Consider the following 23,009-nt stretch of genomic DNA (forward strand, 5'->3'; position numbering starts at 1 on the left):
AAACTACAGTGTACCACAACTGCAATGCTAGAGAATCCATGGGGAACTTGGAAAGCAACTGGTTTACAGTGCAATAATTTTATTCAGCCAGGCAACAAATATTTTTACTGGGAACTTCCTACATAAAGAAAATTGTGCTAAGTGAACCCAGAGTTTAAATAATGCATACTCTCTCTCTTCAAGGAGTTTATAATCCTAATTTAATTGCCCAACACTTAATGGCATTAAAGATGTCACCAACCCTGGAGTCAGTAGGACCTTAGTTGAAATCTACCTCTTAATCTTACACTTAATACTTACTGAGCTGTGTGACTTTGGGCAAGTCACAACCCCACTGCACTGCAAACCCCCCCCACAAAAAAAAGGTGTCACTGTAATATACCTAAGGTAAAAATCATCATTAACAAACAAAGGCAAGAAAAATATAAAATGTCATCTTCTACTGGGTGGAGAATAAAACTAAGCACCACCTCTCTCCTGTAACAGAGAAAAAAATCCTCCAAATTGATCAAAAAGCAGTTAAAAATATACAAAGCATTTCAATGTAGTTGCTTAACATTTGCTAATTGAAAAAATATACAAAGAAGAAAACAATCAATTGTTTTTTCCTCCCTCAATGTCAGAGGAAAGAGGAATTCCAAATGACCAATATCAACAATGAAAAAGAATTCACAACAAATGAAGAATATAATTAAAAACAATTTCACCCAACTATATTCCAATAAAAATCAACACACTAAATAAAATAATGAACTTTATATACAGCCTAAATAGGCACTTCCTAGTATTCCTGGAAGGAGCACTACACTTGATAATTTTTAAGTATTTTTTCATTGTTCCTCTAGTGCAATTAGAGGATTACCAGAAAAGAGCAACTTGTAGCTTTATTCATAATTTGGGGATGTATCATGTGTTAAAATTCTCTTTTTCAGTTGGTCACATGTATCCCCCTTTTTGTTTTCAATTGCAACAAAAAGAACGCTACCCCTAACGCTCAGTAACTTCTCCACTGGGAAATTAATATTCAAGATGAACAATGAACTCATCACATGGGCTGTGAACTTACCCGTTGCTAGGAGGCCTGTGAATACTCTAGATCATTTAAGATCTGCTAGTATGAGCCAGAAGATTAATCAGCAATTTAGGACATTATATCCAAGATTCAAAGTTTCAGAATTCTCTGCCTAACTGTCCTTCTGGGCACATTCTTCAGAATATATATATACATATATATATATACACACATATATATATATATATACATATATATATATACACACATATATATGTATACACACACACACACACACACATATACATATATATATATATGTAAAATCTGTTGTAAGTTGTTTAAGCTTAAAGATAGTTTATCCTGGAGGTATTAAAAAACAAAACAAAACCTAACACCAAATGTCAACACTGTTTGCTATAAATCACCTTTCAAACCAGTAATTAGAGAGGAAAAGGCTGCTTTAAATAGTGTGGTCTCATTATAAAGCTATTTTAGGCGGCTAGTCTAAAACTTTTTGTTTTAATAAATAGGATCAAGTTCACAGATACACCTTCAAATAAAAATTAAATGAAATGAGTGTTTATCATCTACCCCCTATACAAAATTTTGGTTGATCATACACTCTAGCTTTGCCACTATCATAACCTTCACAAAGTCTCTCAGGAGCTGCCATACCCCATAACAATGAATTAAATAACCTTTCATACTCATCTATGTGCTGAGCACTGGTGATGCAACAACAAAAAAAAAGTTTCCCAAATTTAAGAAATTCAGTTATGTTCTAGAAATTTTGGCAAAAATTTTAAGAATTTTGTTTTTGTTTTTTAGTATACCACTGAAAAACCTATTTGGTTGCCAATCTTTTCCACAGCATTGAATCTGTTCATTAAAATAAAACTCTTTTTTCCCCCAACAATGCAGCATTTAATGTAAAAAGAAGTGATGACAAATACTAATCACAGAGAACAAAAAAATATGAAAAGCCTTTATGTGTTTCCAAGCTGTTTTCTTCTGTATTTCATTTTAAGTGACAAGTATTTGTATTCTTACTCCCCTCTAACATTTATAAAACAACATTTCCTATAGGTTTCTTGAGAGGGAGAAAGATTCTTTTAGTCTTAAACTGTTCAGATATACTATCTGTTCTTCTCAGAGTTAATATTTGGAAAAGAAATGAAGAGTCTTGGAGAAAAAAATGATCATGCACAAAAGAGATACAATGATTTATCATAGATTGTGTCCTATTGATTTTTAATCTCTCACACCACATTAACACCTGCTTTTTATGTTATCCACAAATATAATGATAATAATATTCAACATCTCCATACTCATTATCATTCATCTAATATTATATATGAATCCTATTCCTTGTCTTCACTTCATGTGACTTGGTTTCACCAGCAGAAGGCCAATAAGTACCTACCCTCTTCCTTTAAAACAACACCCTGTAACATCTAGAACAGATAGTGGGAGCTACTTATTTTACAAAGCAAGTAAACACACTTTAATAAGATCATTCTGAGGCAATCTCCTCTCAACAAACTAATATGAAGAAAAGGGAGGCAGGTCGATAAAATTAATTCTAAAACTAATAGAAGGGCTTGGGTTTGTATGGCTACAAATACTTTTGAAAGCTTGACACACATTTTCAGTACTGGTTTATCAAAGGAAGAAAGAAAAAGGGGAAAGAGTTGGGCTGCTCAGCCTTGGTGCAACAGAGATAAATCTCTAGAACACAGCTATATTATATATATATATATATATATATATATAATGAATGTTTGTGAAAGTAGGGAGGAGCTTATTTATGAAGTTGAGTTTAGATTCTGATATGTTGCAAAATCTGCTGCCTCAATTCAAGATGAGTAGACTAAACCAATCATAAAAGTAGCTTCCCAATGCTGAGGGATGGCTCGTGCTTGTCATTTCCTTTCAAATTTCTGGCTTTTCATGTTAGTAGTTACAGTCAAGGCAGCCTCCTTGCCAATATTCTCATGTCGGCAGGTTTTCAATGGAGAAATAGTAGTTTTTCTCTGCTGTGTTAATAGCAGCATGTTGGCAAGACAGTTTAAAAGCATGTGAAAGTGATTCTAGCTAAAAGGACTTGCTTTTATTTTTAGGAGATACTACAACTAGACTGTGACTGCTAACTACAAGTTTAATTCAATAAAGCCCCAGGAAAAGTTGGATTTGTAATGATGAATTGCATTAATTTCATTTTGGAAAAAGAGAGCTTCCCTCCTCAGATAAAGCAGCCCTTAGAAGAAAATACATCCTTCCTGGTTGGAGGGGGAAAAAAAACTGACAACTGATATCTCTCCATACATCAGGGTGGTCACAATAACCAGTGAAACAACAAAAGGCTTCTAGGATTTTCCCCTTCAGCATTTTCCCAAGTATTCCATCACTGTGTCCTCAAATTTCAGGCCAAGGCCAGTCATATTTCAGTCATATTTCAATAGGGGAACATCTTCAAAAAAAATTTTTTTAAATACCACTGCATTTAAAAGCAAGTCTTCCTTTCTGAAACCTTCACTTTTTTTAATACTGTTTGTCCTTACTGCCTGACATGCAAATACATGCTAGAGCCTCCATTATTTCCACACAGCCTCATTCAAAGCAATGTATGCTGAATACCCTTATGAGCACACTGAGATTTAATAACACACACAATCACACTACAGAATATTTTTAATGAGCCCCAACATGGTTTTCTGTAATATAAACAAACATGTAGCTGAACCGTTTGCAGTAACAGCATTCCACTGGCTAATAGCATCTGCAAGTACAGAGATGGGAACCTTCCTTACCCCCCTCCCCAAAAAAAGAACATTCAGAAAGACCCACTGAGATAATTGGGCATAAGTAAGGGAGGGAAAGGTGGGACTGTGGGCAATAAGAATTGAACCCTGATTCAGCAAGAGCAAAGGGGCTGCTGGCACCAAAGGTTTCCAGCCACTTTAACTTAACTAAAAACCCAGATACTTCCTCTCATTAATTTTAGTTGACTAATAGCTTTTAAACCCCATATTGAGCTGGCCTTGCTGAGAATCCTGCAGTAGTACAAAATGGTGGCTGTGTGCTGATTTTTTTCTGCTTTATTCATAAAATACATGTCTATATGTATGCATGTTTATAAATATGTGCATATATACATGCATATATAATAGATTCCACTATGTCCGCTGCTTTTCTCATCAATCCAGCACCAGTACTGCACCGTACACACACACACACACACACACACACACACACCACACACATCCCACAGCTCTACCCAGGCTGTAGCAACAACCAAGAGAAAAAAAGACAGTTACCAACCTGATGTCATGTAGCCCCGTGATGCCTGGGAGATAAAGGCCGGGGGGAAGCGTTTGTGTAAGCGATAGTCCTTTTCACTGCGGGACCTCATGCGGTCTGAGGCCCGGTCAGAGAAATCGGAACTAGGCCAGGCTCGGCGTAAGGTTGTACTCCGGGTCTTCTTCATTTTGGAGGCGGGCTAACCTGCTACTGTCTCAATGCTGCAGGAACCTGGGGGAGCTGCAGCCCGGAGCCTGCGGGGCTGGCCCCTGGTTCATCAGGCTGCTGCAAGACCAGCCTGGGGAGATTCTGCAAACATTTTCCCACCACCTCCACCACCTCCACCACCACCACCACCGCCGCCGCCGCCGCCACCGCCGCGGCCGCCACCGCTGCTGCTGCCACCACCACCACCACCACCACCTCCTCCTCCTCCTCCTCTTCCTCCTCCTCCTCCTCCTCTATAAAGCACACTGCAGGTCCGTTCCTTCCCACACACCCCCACCTCGAATGATCCAATTTTACACACGTCCCACAATGCATTACACTTCATTTGCAATCAGTCCAGCTTATAGCTTCCAGATTCATGTGGAGGAAAGGCACATTAGAAAGGCTTTCCCAGCCAAAGGAAGGAGGAGGGGATGGGGGAAGAGAAGAGGTTGGGGGGTTGGAGGAACAGAGATCTGCAGCGTGAAAAGCGATGGGCTCTCAGACAATAGCTCAATTCAGCAAAGGAGTGCTTAGCCAACTGTGAGCCAGGGGCACAAAAGAGCCAAACAAATTGGGGAGGGGGGGTGGGAGAAGAAGAAAAAGGGGGGGGAACCCGAAGGCCTTTGGTTTTGACCTGAGACAGGGCGCCCAGGAAGCCGTGCTCGGATGAGCTCTCCCCCTGCCACAAGGATTAGGAGGAGGCTTTTCCGATGACAAGTCTCCGAGTTGCTTTTTCCTTTCACCTCTGGGAGGCAGGAGCCGCAATCAATGAAGCAGGCTGGATCCGGTCTCCGCCGCAGTCAGGCGTGGGGGTGCTTTCTTCCAGCAGCCCTTGTCGCTCACTGGAGAGAATGAGTCTCTGTCGATGTGTGTTTGTGTGCCCAGCCGCGTGCGGCTCCCTCACACACACACACACACACACACATGTGCATGCACACACAAGCTCTAGGCAGGGTCCGCAAGCAGCAGCTGCGGCAGTTCTGCTCCCGTAGAAGGAATCCACCCACCAGCAGAGAGAGAAGGTCGTCACCAGGACCCCGGCTCCTCCCGCATCCTTGCCGCGGGCACGCAGAGGTTTCTCACAGACTCCTGCATTTTTCTCCTACCTACAAGCTCCGGCAGCTCTAGGAGCCATGGCTGCCAGCCGATCCCAGGCTCCGGGCTGCTTCCGATGCTTCCAACAGTCAGTGCCCTTCCCCAGCGGCTATTGCTCCTCTGGAGAAGAGTCCTCCCAGCTGGGAATGGCTAGTGAAGGGCAGGAAAGCCGGCAGCCACCCAGTCTCATGCTAATCAAGAAGCTGTCTAAAGTTAGAGCACTGATCCTGTCAAGCTTCACATTTTCATGTAAAATACCCTAGGGCTTAGCAAAAAAACCAAACCCTGGGCTGGTGCCCCAGCCAGTAAGTCAGCTCTTGTCAATTTACATATTTTAGGCTAGTCCAACCCCTTCCAAAAAGACTGGGGCGGGAGGAAGGAGGGGGAAAAAGCTCCTCGGGCTACCAAGGAAATCTGCAGTTCACCTTCCCCACCTGCAGCAGATTCTCAAAGGGTCAGCTCCTCCGACAGCCTCAGATTCCAGCTCAAAATGTCCAAGCGTTCTCAGAAAAGAGGTGGACTGAAATGGCTCCTTCTGCTAGTCAGTCTTCCCCCCCCCTCGCCCTCTCTCCTTGTAAGCCACTACCAACTGGCTGAACTGCATTAAGGTCGGACACCCCTTTACAAATCAAGGCTGTGTGCAGCTGTTTCTAGTCTAACAGCCAATCATTAAAGGACAACAATGCACATGGTGAGGGAGGGGAAAGAAAGGCAAGCTGATGCCTTCAGTTTGGATGCAGCCCAAGCAGCAGAGAGTTAATGCAGAATTAAGGGCATGACCAGGGTGCCAGATAAATATTAAGATTGTTGCCGATTCTCCCCTTTTATACTCCTTCCTACCCCACACAGACGCAACAAAGCAAGCCTTCTCAGTTAAGATCCAAAAAGTCATTATCAGTGTATTCTCTCCCTTGCCCCTCCAACTTGATTCCATTCATCTAATCTAGCAACTCTTCTTCCCACCATTCGTATATGCTTTCAAAGAAAGGATCTTCCTGTCCTTCCAGGGGGCAGTAGACTGAATCCAAGCAATTGAGAAGCGGTCAGACTCAGAACACTAACACAATTTCCTAGTTATTTCACCATTGAAATGCCTCAGAGACAGGCTCAGCTCAGTAAGCCTCAAAGCACACAAGAAGTTAGAAGATGATTTTCAGCCCCAGTCATGTTGTAGAAGCTAGGAACAAGGCACTCCCATTCTGTCACTCACCTGTCCCCTTTGTAAAATGGGAACAACATTATTAGCCTCTGAGCAAGGATGTCGGGAAGAGGAACCAATAAAAACATAATGATAAAGCACTTGACTAGTCCCTGCAAGGAAATATTTAGGCTGGTGACATACTATTATTAAATGTAATTCAAAAAGCTAGCTTTCTCTGATATTGTGGAACAAGTTTTAAAAAGGGGACAACCCCAAGGTCCTCCATGTGGATAGTTTCTGGAAACTGAAAACTGCAAAAGACCAAATGTACCAACTATATGAAAAAAGTACAGACGGTGTATTGCCAAAAAAATGAATAATCTTTGACCAGAAATACTACTTATTGAACCAAAGAGATAAGTGACCAAATATTTATAGCAGCTCTTAATACAGAGGCAAACTAGGGTTTTCATCAAATGGGAGATGTTCATATCTCACAAATATAATGAAATGCCACAAAAAGGGATGGTTTCAGAGAAACCTAGGAGAACTCATATGAATTGATGCAGAGTGAAGTGAGTTGACAGGAGAATAATTTATATGATGACAACATCATAAGGTCAAATAACTTTGAATGACTTAACATCTCTGAACAATTCTGTAACCAACAATAACTGATTTAATTAATAATCAAATATTTAAAGAGGACTAACAATGAAGTGAGCTGTACCCAACTCCTAATAGAAAGGTGATAGACATAAGATGCAAAATCAGACATATTTTGATATGATCACTACAAAAACTGTTTTATTTGAATATGTATATACAGTCCTGCCCCTTGGTGGGTGAGGATGGGAGGAAAAGAAAATAAATACTTAATAAAAGAAAAAATAAACAGACTAAAAAAATCTACTTCTGGTCTCCAAATATTTTCTGCATTTACAGCCTTTTTTAAAAATAGGAATATAGATGTAGAGTTGAAAGGGACCTTAGATGCCTTTAAATCCAACCTCTTTCTTATACAGAAGAGAAAATTAAAGCGCACCTCAAGTGGGATCTGAAACCAGGTCTTTTGTGACTAGTATCATGGCTAATCCATGACACCACACTGTCTCCACATATATAGTGGATGGCCAAGACCCACAAGTTGGTAAATACTATTTGGTACATGTTTGAATCACTTTAACAAGTGATTAGGCAAACATGGGCACATCTACCTAGATATAGCCCAAATCTTAAGATCATTCCTGCTATAGTAAAGAATTCCATATTTTTCTTCACAACTTTACTGAACAAAACTCTAAATATGGTATCCTAAAAAATGTTGGACTTGGAGTCATGAGAATTCAAGTTCAAATGTCAACTCTGCTTCTTATTCACCATTATAAGCAAGTCTCTCTCAGTCCCATGATGAGCTTCAAGATTCCTCATTCAAAGAGTATAGATAAGTGTCTTACCTATGTTGAAGGGCTATTGTGAGAAAAATGTGTTATAACCATTACAATAAAGAAAAGACTATTGACTCATAGATCTAAAATTGGAAAAGACCTTAGAGATGACCTAACCCTAATTCCTTTATTTTTCAAACAAAAATACAAAGGTTCATATAGGTGAAGAGACTCTGTACATGGATACAAGCAAGAGGCAAATTTGGATCATCTGGCTCCAAATCCAGTATTCTTCCCAGCACTTTAGGAACTGTCTCTTCAACATAAAATGTAGTGGTTAGATTAGAAGGTATATAAAGTCCTTTCCAGCTCTAATGGCTTGCAATTTCTATCATTTGTCAAGAACATTTTCTCACCATTTGCAAGTAAGAGCCAACAGCTGGCACTGAATTCTGCTGTTGAGAGTGCCTGATAAATACCAATGCCTTGGTTCAACACAGAAAAGTGAAATAAGGAGACTATTATGTCCTTTGGAAGATATGTAGGATAGTACCAGATTACTTGGCAATTTAGTTTACAAAGCAAATCCAAGCTATCCAAGCAAGACAAAGGGATGAGTAATGAACAGACATTGGTATCCACACTCATCCAGAATCCTAAAGCAGAGGTTCTTATCTTATGGTCAATTAACTTTTTTTTTTTTGGAGGCAATTTGCCCAGGATCAGACAGTGTCTGAAGCTAAATTTGAACTCAGGTCTTCCTGACTCCAGGGCTAGGATTCTATTCACTGCACACCTAGCTGCCCCTGATCAATGAACTTTTAAAATGATAACTATATTTTACCACAAACGGTTTCCAGTATAATCTTATCTATTATATTTTGATTTGTGGCTGGTTTTCAATGACTCTAGAAGTGAGAGTGAGGCTGAGAACTTTGTGCAATTCTGCCTCACTTAAATCCAATTCACAAGCAAGTCAAGATATTACTGTGGATGTCATTGATCCTCTTCAAAACTTAAAAAAAAATCTAATATATATTATGGATTTAAGAATATTATTCTGAGTAGTCCATAGGCATCAAAGTGCTAATAGGGTTCACAACACAATAAAGGGGAAACTCCCCTGGTTCTAGGAGTGATCATTCTGTGAAAGACATAAGGCAAGATAATGACAAGACCCCAGGATGAGAATGTAAAATGTAAAGATGGATGTCTAACTAATCTGTAAGAGGACACATACTAATAAGATCATAAATCCAACCAGATTTCAAAACAAATTACAGACGGTGTGTAGACATAGATGCTCTTCAATGTTATCAGCTCAGAGTTATCAGGAAATTCAATAAAATACAATTCAATAAGCAATTATTAGAAACTAATATATGCTAGACATTTTTCTAAGTACAGTAATGCAAATAGGAAAAAGAAAGACAGACCCTAACATAAAGAAGTTTGTAAACAGAATGGGGGAATACATATAGAAAGAAGCAACAAAGACTGGAGGGAAGGGGAAAGAAGAAAGGTGCCCCACCAAAGGGATGCATGAGGATGGAGGAGTTCAATTCAAGGAGACAGCACAGATGGTGGAAATGACCCAGCTATTAACCCCTATTTAAGTGGAGAGTTTGGGAGGAGTGTTTTGCTCCAACCTCTAGGCCTCCAATCAGAAGAGATGAGGATATTTACTAATGAGATATGATGAAATCTCAGGGAAGGATGAGTTTCCTAGGCATGAACCTTTCCTTAGGAGCATGATAATGGTGGAGGAAAATCCAAGAAGTTGAACTTTACTGTGATTCCCCCCCCAAAAAAAATCAATTAATACATAGGCACTACAGATAATTATGATGCAATAACAATACATGTTATGATATTATATATTATATATTATTATAAGAGCTAGCTTATGACACTTGAAGGTTTGCAAAGATAATATTTCTTTTGATCCTCAAGCAATCAAGGAAGGTTGATGCTATTATTATTATCCCCATTATACAGATGAGGAAATTGAGGCAAGCTAAGCATTGTAACTTGCCCAGAATCACACAGCTAATAAGTGTTTGAAGATAGATTAGAACTCAGCTCCTCCTGGCACCAGGCCAATGGTGACACCAAACTACCTCTATGAAGTAGAATCATTGCACTGATTTAAAACAGGCCACCTGGTCTAAACCTCCACCCCACCCCACCCCACCCCACCCTAATTTTACTGAAGAGGAAAATGAGGACTCAGAAACTAAGTGCTCTCTCTAAGATCACACAGGTACTAAGCTGGTTGTTGTAGGGAATTAACAGGAACAAACCCCAATGGGAGTTATGTGGTGAAAATATAAAAGGAAAAAATTCCCAAATGGGATTCTGGGAAACATGGTCAGACAAATGACTGACCAATAATAAGTCAATATATTTATTTATGTTAGTAAGTCAATAGACTGACTCTTTGTGTGAATCAAAAAAGAGCAAAATAAATATGACTCTAAGTGACAATGTAATGTTTCAAAATAACAATAGGCCCTCACGATAGCTCCAATATCAGCCCAAGGAAAGACTTCCTGGGTACACACTGTGGAAAAGGTCTGTTTGTCCATTAGTCTACAGCCACACCTGCAAACACAGAAAACAATCCTCCACACCAGACACATCTTTGAATGCAGAGGAGGGCAGATTCAGACTCAAATCTGTAGCAATGAAGAGAATTCAGTTTAACAAATATTTACTAAGTGGCAGGAATACAGAAACAGAAATTGAACAACCTCTGTCCTCAAGGAGTTTTTAATTCTACTGAGAGATAAGATTCAGTGCATAAACAAATAAATAAAAACTAATGAAAACCAAATGCAAGGCAATATGGGAGAAAGAACAAATAATTAGGGGAGTAGGTGAATCAAGTAAAACTTCTCTAAGAGTGAAGGCTCCCATAAGATGAGCATTAAAAAGAGCTAATGGTTCCAAGATGTTGACAAGAGAGAACACATTAGGGATGGGGTGCAGCCCATTCATTGTGAAATATAATGTTGTGAATGGTGAATAGTATGTAAGCTAGTTTGGTGAAATGGAGAGTCTCTAATCTTTTGTCAGCCTAGAAATGCAAGTAGAAGCCAAGTTGTTCCAGATTTAAACAGGGCAGTTGAAATTTTATTCTAGAGGCAATAATTGGGAACCACTGAAATGCCTTTAATGGGAGAATAATATGATTAGACTTTTGTTTTGGGATAATCCATTTGGCAACTATGCAGTCAGTCAATAAACATTTATTATCTATTCTGAACCAGGCACTTTGCTAAATTCTGGGAATACAAGTCCCTGTCCTCAAGGAACTTATTATCTAATAGGGGAAACAACATGCAAATAGCAATGTACAAACAAGCTCTGTATTAGATAAATTGGAACTAATCAACAAAAGAACACATTAGAGAGAAGAAAGGCTGGATGTAGGGAAATCAAAAAATAGGAATAAAGGTAACATTTCAGAACACTGTAGCATCATTAAAAAAAAGACCCTGGATAAATTTTAAACAATATTACAAAATTTAAAAAAGTTTTCTACAGTACTAAAGTCTACCTGGATACTCCATCATAACATAGAAACATTCCTAAATTCTCAAGAACAATGCCCGAGAGAACAAGGTCTTAACAAGTTGGGTAGTCTTTGAGAAAGGAAACAGGGATGGACTGGATGTGTCCAGTCTAGATAAATTCAGAAAGGATATAACCAGAGGTTTTATTTAACTCTTGAAGACATCAAAAAAAGTCATGGAAGGGCTGGAATTGAGACCAAAGTATTACTCACACTGAGGACATCATTATCCATAAAGAATTGATTCTTGCTTGATAAAAATCTATTTAATCAAATAATAATTTTGTTTTGATTGAAGTCATTTTTCTTACTTTAGTGTCAGTGAATTCCTTTGTGTCTTTAAAATAAATTCCATGTGGAAATTTTTGTTTTTAATTTTCTTTAATCCTAAATCAAGACTTAGTCAGCACCTGATCAAGTTCTATATGTCAGACTGCAGATGAATCATCCCTTTCAAGAATGGTTCTAGTCTGGTTAAATTATTTACACATGATTATAAAGAAAAACATTTATTCCCTCCTTTTGTGGGTGTATCTTAGGTACAAAAAAAAAAAAAAGAGAAGACCTCACTTCTCTACATAAGTATACAATTACAGCCAAGGTTGGTATCTTTCACCCTACTTGAAACTATTCAGGAAATTCATCTCAATGCATGCCTCTGTTTCTGTATTTACTTCGGCTATTTCCTAAATTCCTTGTTAGGTAAAGAAGCCTTACCCTAAGACAGGTAAACTCTCTGAAATGGAAATTTACCTTTAATCCCTTCTAATTGGGATAGAGGCAGATGAGGTGGCCAAGAAGTGTGAGAGGATATCTTATAAAGATTCTTTTTCTAAAGCTATCAAGATTTCTCCCAGTTTCCCCTCTGAGTTAGTTGTTGGAAAGCTTCTTCATAGCTCTCATTAGACAGACCATGATGGAAAATACAGGTCCTAATTATTTTCCAACCTTGAATGAGGTCTTGAATGGGGCAGGTAGGGATTCTTTTGGAGAAGAAACTTGCTTGTCTTTACTATGACCCCAGTGAATCCTAACATGGTACTTTAATCCATTTTCTTCAATGCTCCTTTTCTCACTCATCTCCTCTCAGTCAATGTCAGTGTCTATGATAATCCAAGAGGCAAAGAATAATGTTAAGGAACAAAGAGATAAGCAATTTTGCCCCAATGGTCACTTTAACTCTGAGCTCCAAATCCATATTTACTTCAAATGCCCACTAATCTAGAAATGGACCAGAGATAGAAAGTTGAATCAAGAAAAGAATAGGATATCTCTTCTACCCTTCCCTATCAACAGACCCTTCATATCACATGAAAGATCTCCTTTCTTATCAAATTCTTAAACTAGGTACGTTCCCTAAGGGCAAGGAATATTCCTTATTCAATTTTTTAAAAAATCATCTCCCTCTGTTCCTAATATACATATAAATGACAATTATATCTAGTTGAACTGAGTATGAGAAAATATCTCCCAGTTAGTAAGTGGCTTTCTAAGACTCCACTTACATATTTGCATTTTTACATAAATAGTTCATGTTCTTTGATTATTTCAGCATCTGGAAGGCAGAGACTTACCAAGGTATAGTTTTTTTGCAGTCTCCTTAGCACCTAACAGCAATCCACTTGAATAAAGTGGATGACAAATAGATGTATTGATGGTTTCAGGCCAAACAAAGTACCTGGTATATTTTTATCGATTATGAATTACATGGATAAAGAACCCTTCCTTGGAGCCAGGAAAACCTGGGTTCAAAACCTATCTCTGGATGACCCTAACCAAGTTGTTAAAAACTAGGCAACTATATTTGCTGCAGAAAAGGTGCCTGCCTGCTTTGTTAGAGGATGTTTCCTCCACTGGAAAGCAACTGGGTGGCTCAAATGGATGGTGCAGCAGATCAAGGTCAGATAAGGCTGAGTTCAAATCCAGCCACAGTTATGATAATTAAAACACTCAGTTCAAATCCAGTAGCTGTGTGACCCTGGGCAAAGCACTTCAACTGTCTCCCTCAGTTTCCTCATCTGTAAAATGGACATGACAATAGCACCTTTGTCCCAGGGTAGTTTTGAGGAACAAAGAAGATATTTGTAAACTACCTAGAATAAAGTAGTAAGTGCTTTATTTCTTCCTTCCCTATGCTGATAAAATCACAGGCTCAGTCCTTATTCCTTCAGCATTATATATATCATTTATTCCTTCAAGTTATATATCTGTACATAAGGGTGCATGTTATCCATCACATGTAGATTTTGGCAAGTAATTAAGATTTGGAGAAAATTCAATTACATTATTTGTTGTTATTGCATGAATTGAATCATTCATTCATCCACTTTAAAAAAGTACAAAACACCTGAATGGAGTTCATGGAAATCACCATTCTTGTTCTAAATCCAGGGTTCAAAAGTTACCTTTAGCATATGTCTGTGTGTATTTCAAAATGGAAATGAAGTTCATTCCAATAATTCAATAAGATCTTTCCCTGTAGCTTGCTTCTTGTAAGGGGTTCATGACACTTAGAGGGTTAACTTCATGACGTGCCTACAGACTAATCAATCTCTAAAGGTTTTTTTCCTTGGTTCTGTTTTGCAGGTCACCTCAGAGGGGCCTCGCAAGCCAATGAAAAACCACACTATGACACAGATGGGTTTTAAAAGATGGATCTTTTTTCCCTTCCAACATGTGGTTTCCTGTAATTTAAGGAAATGATATACATTAACAATTAAAATCATATATCAAAAAAGTAGTAAATACTCAAATAGTTTCCTGTTTTATCAGATTACATAAACTTTTTTTTAAGGTCCCAGATATTTAAATTCCAGACTCCATTTTATTTAAAGAATAACAGTTTAACTCTCTCATAACTATATGACTTATGAGTGGATACTCAAAGTCCTGGATGCCCCTATACTTTTCATTATGACCCTTAATATTCTTAGCACATTACTACTCTCATGCTATATATACTACATTCTTCCCTTTCCTGCATGTTCATTTTTTCTTGTACATATTCATATTTTTTCTTGGGGGGACCTGCCAGAATTTCTTCAATGGAGAGAGGATCCCAGTGGATAATTTCCTCTACACCAAAACATGAGCAACACTTTCTTAGTAATGCATAGACCTAACTGCCATTGAGAGATTAAGTTAGCTTTACCAGGGTCATACAGTCTGTATGAATCAGAGGAAGGATTGAAATCCAGGTCTTCCTGACTCTGAGAGCATCTCTCAATCCATCATGTCATATGACATCATGTTTACTGGAATTAGAAAAGATGATGAATGTATCACACAGGTCAGTACCATTTGGTGCAGGCAGCAAGGAGGAAACCAACTTTGCCACCTCCCCAACACTCTGAATCCTTAGCAACTCCTGAAGCACTTCAACTAGAACTTTAGGTCCATAAAAGAAAGATGAGGGGATGATGGGATGAGGGCATGGGATTGCAAGGTAAAAAGGGCCTCAGTCTGCTTCATGAGAACATAAGGAAATATCTGGATAGGTGTGCTCAGCCCCCTCTGGAGCTTTTTTTGGGAGAGTATTTTAAGATCTTTTTTGTAGATTCTCCTTATCAATGCCATACAGCAACTGGCTGCTCCTTAGTCAATTTTTTTAACTTGACAGCTGAAAAATGTGGGGGATTTGGACATGGTGGAACCCTGATATGATAAATATATATTTTGTGATTTTAATTATCATAAATTTTTACTTGTATTATAAAATTTTAAACTAAAATTTATCATTTAAAAATAATTTTAAAATAGCATTTTGAGGGAAAAATGGAGTTGCAATTTAAGAAGCAGTTCCTTCCCAATTTAGAAGTACTCATTCTGAAAATTATGGTCTTAACAGAGTTGCTCAGGCCATTGAGAAGTTAAATAACTTGTCCTGGATCACACAGACAAACTATGGGATTATAAAATCACAGAACTAGAGCTGGACTATCTAATTTTGTCTCCTATTTTACTGAAATGGAAACTAAGTCCTAGGGATCCTCAGTGACTAGTTAATTAGGTGGCACAATGCCAGGCACTGGGCCTGGACTTGGAAAGACCTGAGTTAAAATCCAGTCTCAGACACTTACTAGCTGTGTGATATTGGGCAAGTCACTTAACCTCTGTTTGCCTCATTTTCCTCATAATATGCATCTACCTCTCAAGGCTATTGTGAAAATCAAATGAGATCATATTTGTAACCACTCTACAATTATTATGCCTGGCATAAGTGTTATAGAAATGTTAGTTGTTGCTTACATTATCATTCTAATTACTATTGCTACCATGCTGAAGTTGTGAAAAATAGCCAAAAGTTTCAGCATTACTATGAAAGTGAGTCCAATGAATTTCAGCAGAGGGAAGAGAAATTGGAGCACTTAATAAGCTAATGAGATGAAGAAAATTCACAGTAATCATTTTTAAGTTTTTCTTCCATTATTCCCACCCAGAAGTCCTTCATCATCCTCCCTACCATAAAATCAACTTAAAAACTGACTTAGATACTGCTTTAAGTTTTATAAAGCACTTTTGTGCTTCACAATAATCCTGTGAAATAAATCCTACAGGATCTGTTATCCCCATTTTACAAATGGGGAAACTGAAGCCAAAACTAAAAACCTCAAGGAAACAATGGAAAAAATAATAAAGTCCTGAAGACCTGTTGATGGGATTTAAAAAAATAGGATTTATTAACTGAGAAAGATGCCTTTCCTATAACTCTATTCACAACTTTTTTAAATAGACACAAGAGATAACTATGTATTAAGTCAAGAATTTCTGATTCCTAGAATATAGGCTGTCCCAAAATTTTAGTAGTTTTAAGCTGTTAAAGCTTGAATACCTTTAATTAAAGCTTTAATAGTTTAAAACTACATTTGAACCTTTGGGACAACTTGTCTAAAATCCAGAGTAACTAGCATTCAATCAATCAGTAAGCATTATTAAACAGACTGTTCTAAGTGTTAGGAATAGTTTCTGCCCTCAGGATGCTAAAATTTAATTGGAGAGACAACAAGCAAACAAAAATATACAAAACAATCTATATAGAGGATAAATGGGCAATAATTAAAGAGGGAAGGCACTGGATGTAGGAGGGGATTACCTAAATTTTCATTAACTACTGCCTTTGGGGGCTGGGGTGGGAAGAACAACCCTGAAAGAAGCTTTCTGCTTATCAGGCCCTCCACCCTGGTCTAGAAGGAAGAAGTCCAAGGTGGGGAGGGGGGGAACTGAGGGCAGTAATGAGGGAGCAGAGCCAAGTCTGAACATTTTATATCTGATTAAGATGCAGGTTATAAACTAAACTCAAGTTGATTGTCCCACTTAATATCTGCCTGCAATTAGGTTAGACTATCCTGGTGAGCCAAATTGGCACCAACTGTCCTCTAGTGCTTGAAAAGTGAAGGGGAAGCAGTTAAGTCACCACTAGGCTTCATATTAGGAGATTAAAGAGAAAAAAAATGGACATATATATATATATATATATATGTATATATATATATATATATATATATATATATGTATGTATGTGTGTATACACACCAAAACACTGCTCTTCTTTGAATAACAAAGAAGTGGAAACAAAGGAGGCCCATCAACTATAGAATGATTCAATGAACTGTGACTTATTAATGTAATGGAATATTATTATCTCCATAAGAAATTACAAAATGAACAGTTCCAGGGAAACCCTGGAAGTCTTGTAACCAATTCTTCAGTTACTCAAGTCAAACCAGGAAAATAATTTATACATAAACAATATTATAAAAACAAACAACTTCGAAAGACTTTAAAATTCTCAAGATTTTTTTGCCAAAGAAACAGTGATGAAAACAAGCAACTCACATCCAGATAGAGGTGATGGATGCAAAATACAAATGAGACAAATGTTTTTGAACATGGCTAATGCGGGACTTTTATTTTTCACTTGAGCATATACATATACATATATATATATATATATTTATGTATATGTCACAACAGTTTTCTTCTTTTTTTCTTTTCTTTTTTTTTTTTTTTTGCAAGACAATGGGGTTAAGTGGCTTGCCCAAGGCCACACAGTTAGGTAATTATCAAGTGTCTGAGGCCTGATTTGAACTCAGGTACTCCTGACTCCAGAGCTGGTGCTCTATGCACAGCACCACCTAGCTGCCCCTCTTTTTTTTTCCAATAGGGATGATGATTATTGAAAATTATTGAAAATTATCTTTGCATGTAATTGAGAACATTTTTTTAAAAATTCAAGAAAAAATAATATGAAGTCCTTAACAGGAGGAAGCTTTATTTTTCTATTTGTATCCTCAGTCTGTCATATGACATGTCATTTTCATGTCCGTCCTATCATTTTTGCTGAATATAAAGCAGGCATCAATATTCCTTTACTCTTTTTTTAGGGATGTGAGCTCTACATCTTTTAGTAATCAAGTTTGATATATCTTAGAACAAGAAGTCATTCCTCACATCACTATAAACTAAGCCCATTTTCTCCCAAATATAAAAAGGAGTTCCCAAATAATTGATTATAAAATTTCAAATTTTTTTGAAATGAAGATCTTGGGAATTATTGCAATGCTATATATTAAAAAAAATCATTAGAAAAAATGTTCTACAATGTCCCTTTGATGTTTTCATACACATATTCCCTACAATACCCACTGCTGCATTAGCAATCTTAATAAACATATGTATAATATATTTACATATTTATGATTATGAAAATTATATTCAATGTTAATTTGTATTTTTCTAAAAGGACCAAGTGAAGAACAGCTTTTTTAAAAATTGTTACTGTTTGAAACAGCAATACTTCTCCCCATAGCATTAACAAAAAAATTTTAACAGAAGAAATATAGAAGAAAATAAAACTATTTAAAACCTCTGAACTATTCAAATGGAAGTTATATATTAAATATGATAGCAGATCACTTTTTTATGACTTTTTAATTTTTCTTGGGCAGGTGATAGGAAGAAGAGTGGTTCAAAAACCATTTATTGCATTGCTTGATTTGATATTTTTTAAAGACATAATTCCCTTCTCTCCACCCCCCCCAGGAGAAACCTGGAATTTTCTGAAGCTGAGAGGTATCATTGGTTAAAGAGAAGGAACAAAACAAACTAATAACCTAGCTTAGTCTTTCTCTTCAATAAGAAACCTTTATTTAACATGACTAATCATAGCTGTGCCTATGTACTTCCATGTCATTACCAAAGAAGATTTATTCCTTTGCTGTCTCACCTAAACATAAACTTAACTCAGTCATTATCCATTACCATGAAGGACTGTAAACTATACTTAACCTTACTGAGGCCCTAGCTAGCCTGGGGAAAGGTGCCAAATTCACTTTAACCTCTTCATAGTTGTACATCAAAAATACAGGGTGTCCCCAAAATCCTTTAGCTCTTGCTTTAAATGACTTAGACCAGAACTATCGAAAAGGAAAGGTGTTGGAATTTTAAGAAGTATAATCAACATCCTGCCCCAAAGCTTTTATTAAAGACCTAAAACTGATACTATACGCCTCCTTCTTCCGCCACACACACACACACACACACACACACACACACACACACACACAGAGTCAAATCAACCCAATCAATACTACTTTACCAATGAAAAGAGTATTCCAATCCCCCTATCATAATGACTGAACCATTTGATTTAATAGAGCAAAAAGACTTTTCCCTGACCCCTTCCAATACCTGTTGTCTCTTCCAATGGAAGGTCTTTGAAGGTAGGAACTATCTTTCTTTATCTTGGGTCCCAAGTCCTTAGCCTGACACCTAGTACATACTAAGCATTTTTAACAAGTCATTTGTTAATATTAAAAATGTTCCATTGACACAGATCTTGCTCTCTAGGAGTTTAAAGACAAAGATTACTACTCCTAAAATTCAAGACTTTTCCCTCATCAAAGCATACTGCAATCTTTCCTTGCATTCACTATGTTGTCCCATTGCTGAGAAGAAAAACAAAATAAAACAAAACTTCATTACTTAGTGGAAAGCTCTTTAGTGATAAATATGACCTTAGTCAAATATGTCCTTGAAGCACAGTTAACTCTCCTTGGAGAAAGATTAGAAGACTTTTCACCTTTCTTGGACCTCTTAAGAGTTTGTGTTCCAGTGACATAGCCTTCCAAACCTCAGTCTAAGCTCCCCAGTGAGACAGCAGAATACTGCTTGATTAGAAGATAGGTCAAAAAAGATAAAATCAGCAAAACAGTAAAAGATAAATGTAGTTTTAAAAATTCAATATGAGCATGTCACATAGCTGGGTGATTGTCGGGTCTACAGGGCTGGCTGTGGACTCCGGTGCTTGTGGATCCAAGGCTGGTGCTTCATCCATTGCGCCACCTGGCCATACCTACAATTATTACTATTTTTTTTAATTTTAATTTTTTTTCTCTCCCCTTTACTTTATCACTCAAGCAAGTCTATATTCATGGGGGGAGGGGGTATTTTGTTTACTCTTAAACAAGAATATTTTGTTAATGTAAATAAAAACATTTGTACAAAATGAAAATAAAAAAATAAGATAAAATAAAGAAAAAATCAATGAGTTAATACTCCTCATGGAGTTGTGATTTCATACATTCATTCTAGAAAGAATAATGGATAAGAATATGACAAATGATAATAATCTTTGACTTAAATTTCTCACTGATAGACAAATGCCTCAAAGAAGTCAAAAGCAGAATGGTCTGATACTCATGAAAATATTCATCATAGCATATTATGTGCTAGCAAAGAATTGGGGGGAGATGCTCATCAACTAGGGAATGTTTAAAACAAAGTGGTTGTACATGAATGTAATGAAATACAAGAAACTGTGAAGAGGAAGAATTCAGAGAAGCATGGGAAGATATTAAGAAGTGATGCAAAATAAAACCAGGAAAGCAATGATTAAAACAAATTAATAGGGGAAAAATGAATCCTGAATAAAGTATTATAAAAGTGCTACCTACTAATTATGATGATCAAGTCCATCCTTGAGGAAAAAATGATTATGATGCTTGTCTTTCATTTTCAAAGAAGACCAGGGACATCAGGGGAGGTGATGCCACGACAAGAAAGTGAACTAGATCTGAGTAGAGAGCCTGTGCTGTCGTCAACCTCACTTTTTCCTCCAGGGTCATCTGGGTCCAGTGGCCAGATATAAATCAGGATGATTGGAGATGGCCCTGGATCTGAGGCAATTCAGGGTTAAGTGACTTGCCCAAGGTCACAACAGTCTGAGATTGAATTCAAATTCACATTCTCCTGAGTCCAGTGCTCTATCCACTCTGTATAAAGTATATATAGATATAATGATATAATGAATTTATTGAATTTTCACTCAATTACCCATCAATCAGAATAGTGCTAGAATTCCAAATGTTAGGAGTTTAAACCAAATAGTGAGGAACAGACATGGGTCCCAGAAATTCTGATCTAAGTCTCTCTTCTAAGTAAGGAGCAGGCACCAGTATCTGAGTAGATGGCAAAATGTTGGGATAGATCCTAGTTTCTCAGTGGATGGGAATTAGAAAACAGATAAAGTGAAACTAGGAGATACTAATTGTAATGAACAAACATGAAGTTGACAAACAAGAGATTCTCTATCTCTCCTTCCGGTAGAGGAACAGGAGACTAAGGACTAAGGATGAAGAACACTGAATATTTTATTGGACGTGATCATTGTATTGGTTCTATTTACTGAATTTTTGATTACATGGTGAAGGGTAATCAGGGGATGGTGTTTATTGGGGAATCACTGTGATGTAAAAACAAAAAGCATCAACAATACTTATTTTGAAAGTGACCAGAATTGTATATGACAATTGAAATGCCTAGTCATGCCACAACTTCCATGAAGCCTCTTCTGATCCCACCATTGGAAATGACATCCTCAGATATCTTTCCTTTCCTCTCAGATCTTACATAACACATTATTTTAAACTTTCTAATACATGGATCACATATTTATTATAATTATCTATATGTACCTCAATGGCTTCCATGAAGGCAAATAATGTATATTATCTAAACTATGTATCTACTCTACTTAGCACTTAAAATAATGTTATATACATAGGATATCATGCACTTTTGCCATAATGAAAGATATAAAACATAAGACTTTATGTGAAATGAATATATCATAGAATGTTAATATTGGAAGGGACCTTTGAGAACACAGGAACATTGGATTGTATCTCTAAAGCTGGAACATATCTCAGTCTTCTAATCCATTGTATTTAGCAGATGAGAAATCTGCTGTCCAGGGAATTTGTGACTTCCCATAAGTCACAGGTGTAATTAAATTCAAATGTAGGATATGTACATAAATAGGTAGGAAAAATAGATGTATAGAGGATAATAAGCATTTATTAATGCAATTAATTAAACCTATGTATCAGGCCCTATATTGGTGCCAATAATACAAGTAAAAAGGACATCACAATGTTTCTGCCCTCAAGAAGCTTACATTCTTATATAAGACCACACAGAAAGGATCTGGAAAAAGGAAGAGAATTACATATTTAGAGGTATAACTAGAGCTGTCTCTGAAACCCTGGGAAGACCTAGACAAATAAGATCACAGCAGGACTATCAAATCCCAGGAGGAATTGTAAGGAGGAGCTCAATTTTTTGAATCAAAATACAAAGCTCATTGCCACTAAAATAAGAAAACTGAAGTCCAAAGAGGTTATGGACCTGGAGAGTTACAGTTAGCAGTGGAGCCAAGGCAAATACAGAGGGAACCACTAAACTTTGTCAAGTTGCTAATGCAATAAATGCCATGTGTTCCATGCCACTAATGATCTTAAATGTCTTCCAGACACCTAGACCAAGCTCGTTTTCCTGAGAGAAAGGGATTTAAAAAAAAAAAGGAATCTCTTCAGAGACAGGCCAACAAAACCTCAAGAACTCCTTTGGCCCTTCATGAAAGTAAAAGATCCCTTTGGGGTAAGAAGCTCTGCATCTCTATTCTGAAGGAAAAAGTTGCTTTGTTTTCAGCATTCCAGGGGCCCTCACCTTGCACACTGTCAATTAGTCCAAGGAAGGAGGCAAATCAGCTTTTGTTTTATGGCCACTGGCAGAATTCTGTGGTTTGAGTAGTCTCCAAAAAAAATGAATTTGGAGATAGCACTTTAGATATTTAACTCTCATCAACAGAAGCAAGATTCTGTCTATTTCCTCGTGCAGACTGGCTTCTTCCTTTGCAAAGCCTCCGGGCCCATAAATGAATGAGTCAGAATAAGAAAAAAGCACGAGATCATTGTGAATGGAACAGGTAAGTGGGTATTC

At 37.3% G+C, this 23,009-nt stretch overlaps 1 protein-coding gene across 2 annotated transcripts in view; it reads right to left on the bottom strand.

Annotated features, from left to right (window-relative positions):
- STOX2 (storkhead box 2) overlaps positions 1-23,009 on the bottom strand; it is a 364,781-nt gene that overhangs the window by 193,952 nt on the left and 147,820 nt on the right. The window contains exon 1 of one of the 2 annotated variants that reach the window (XM_074228905.1): positions 4,340-4,638. The exons of the other annotated variant lie outside the window; for it this stretch is intronic. Within the exon in view, the coding sequence (XP_074085006.1) occupies positions 4,340-4,505 (166 nt within the window). The 5' untranslated portion in view covers positions 4,506-4,638. Of the gene's footprint in view, positions 1-4,339; positions 4,639-23,009 lie in introns of those variants that run through there. 2 annotated transcript variants of the gene reach the window in all.

The sequence above is a fragment of the Macrotis lagotis genome, chromosome 3, assembly GCF_037893015.1.
Source record: "Macrotis lagotis isolate mMagLag1 chromosome 3, bilby.v1.9.chrom.fasta, whole genome shotgun sequence".
NCBI classification, from domain to species: Eukaryota; Metazoa; Chordata; class Mammalia; order Peramelemorphia; family Peramelidae; genus Macrotis; species Macrotis lagotis.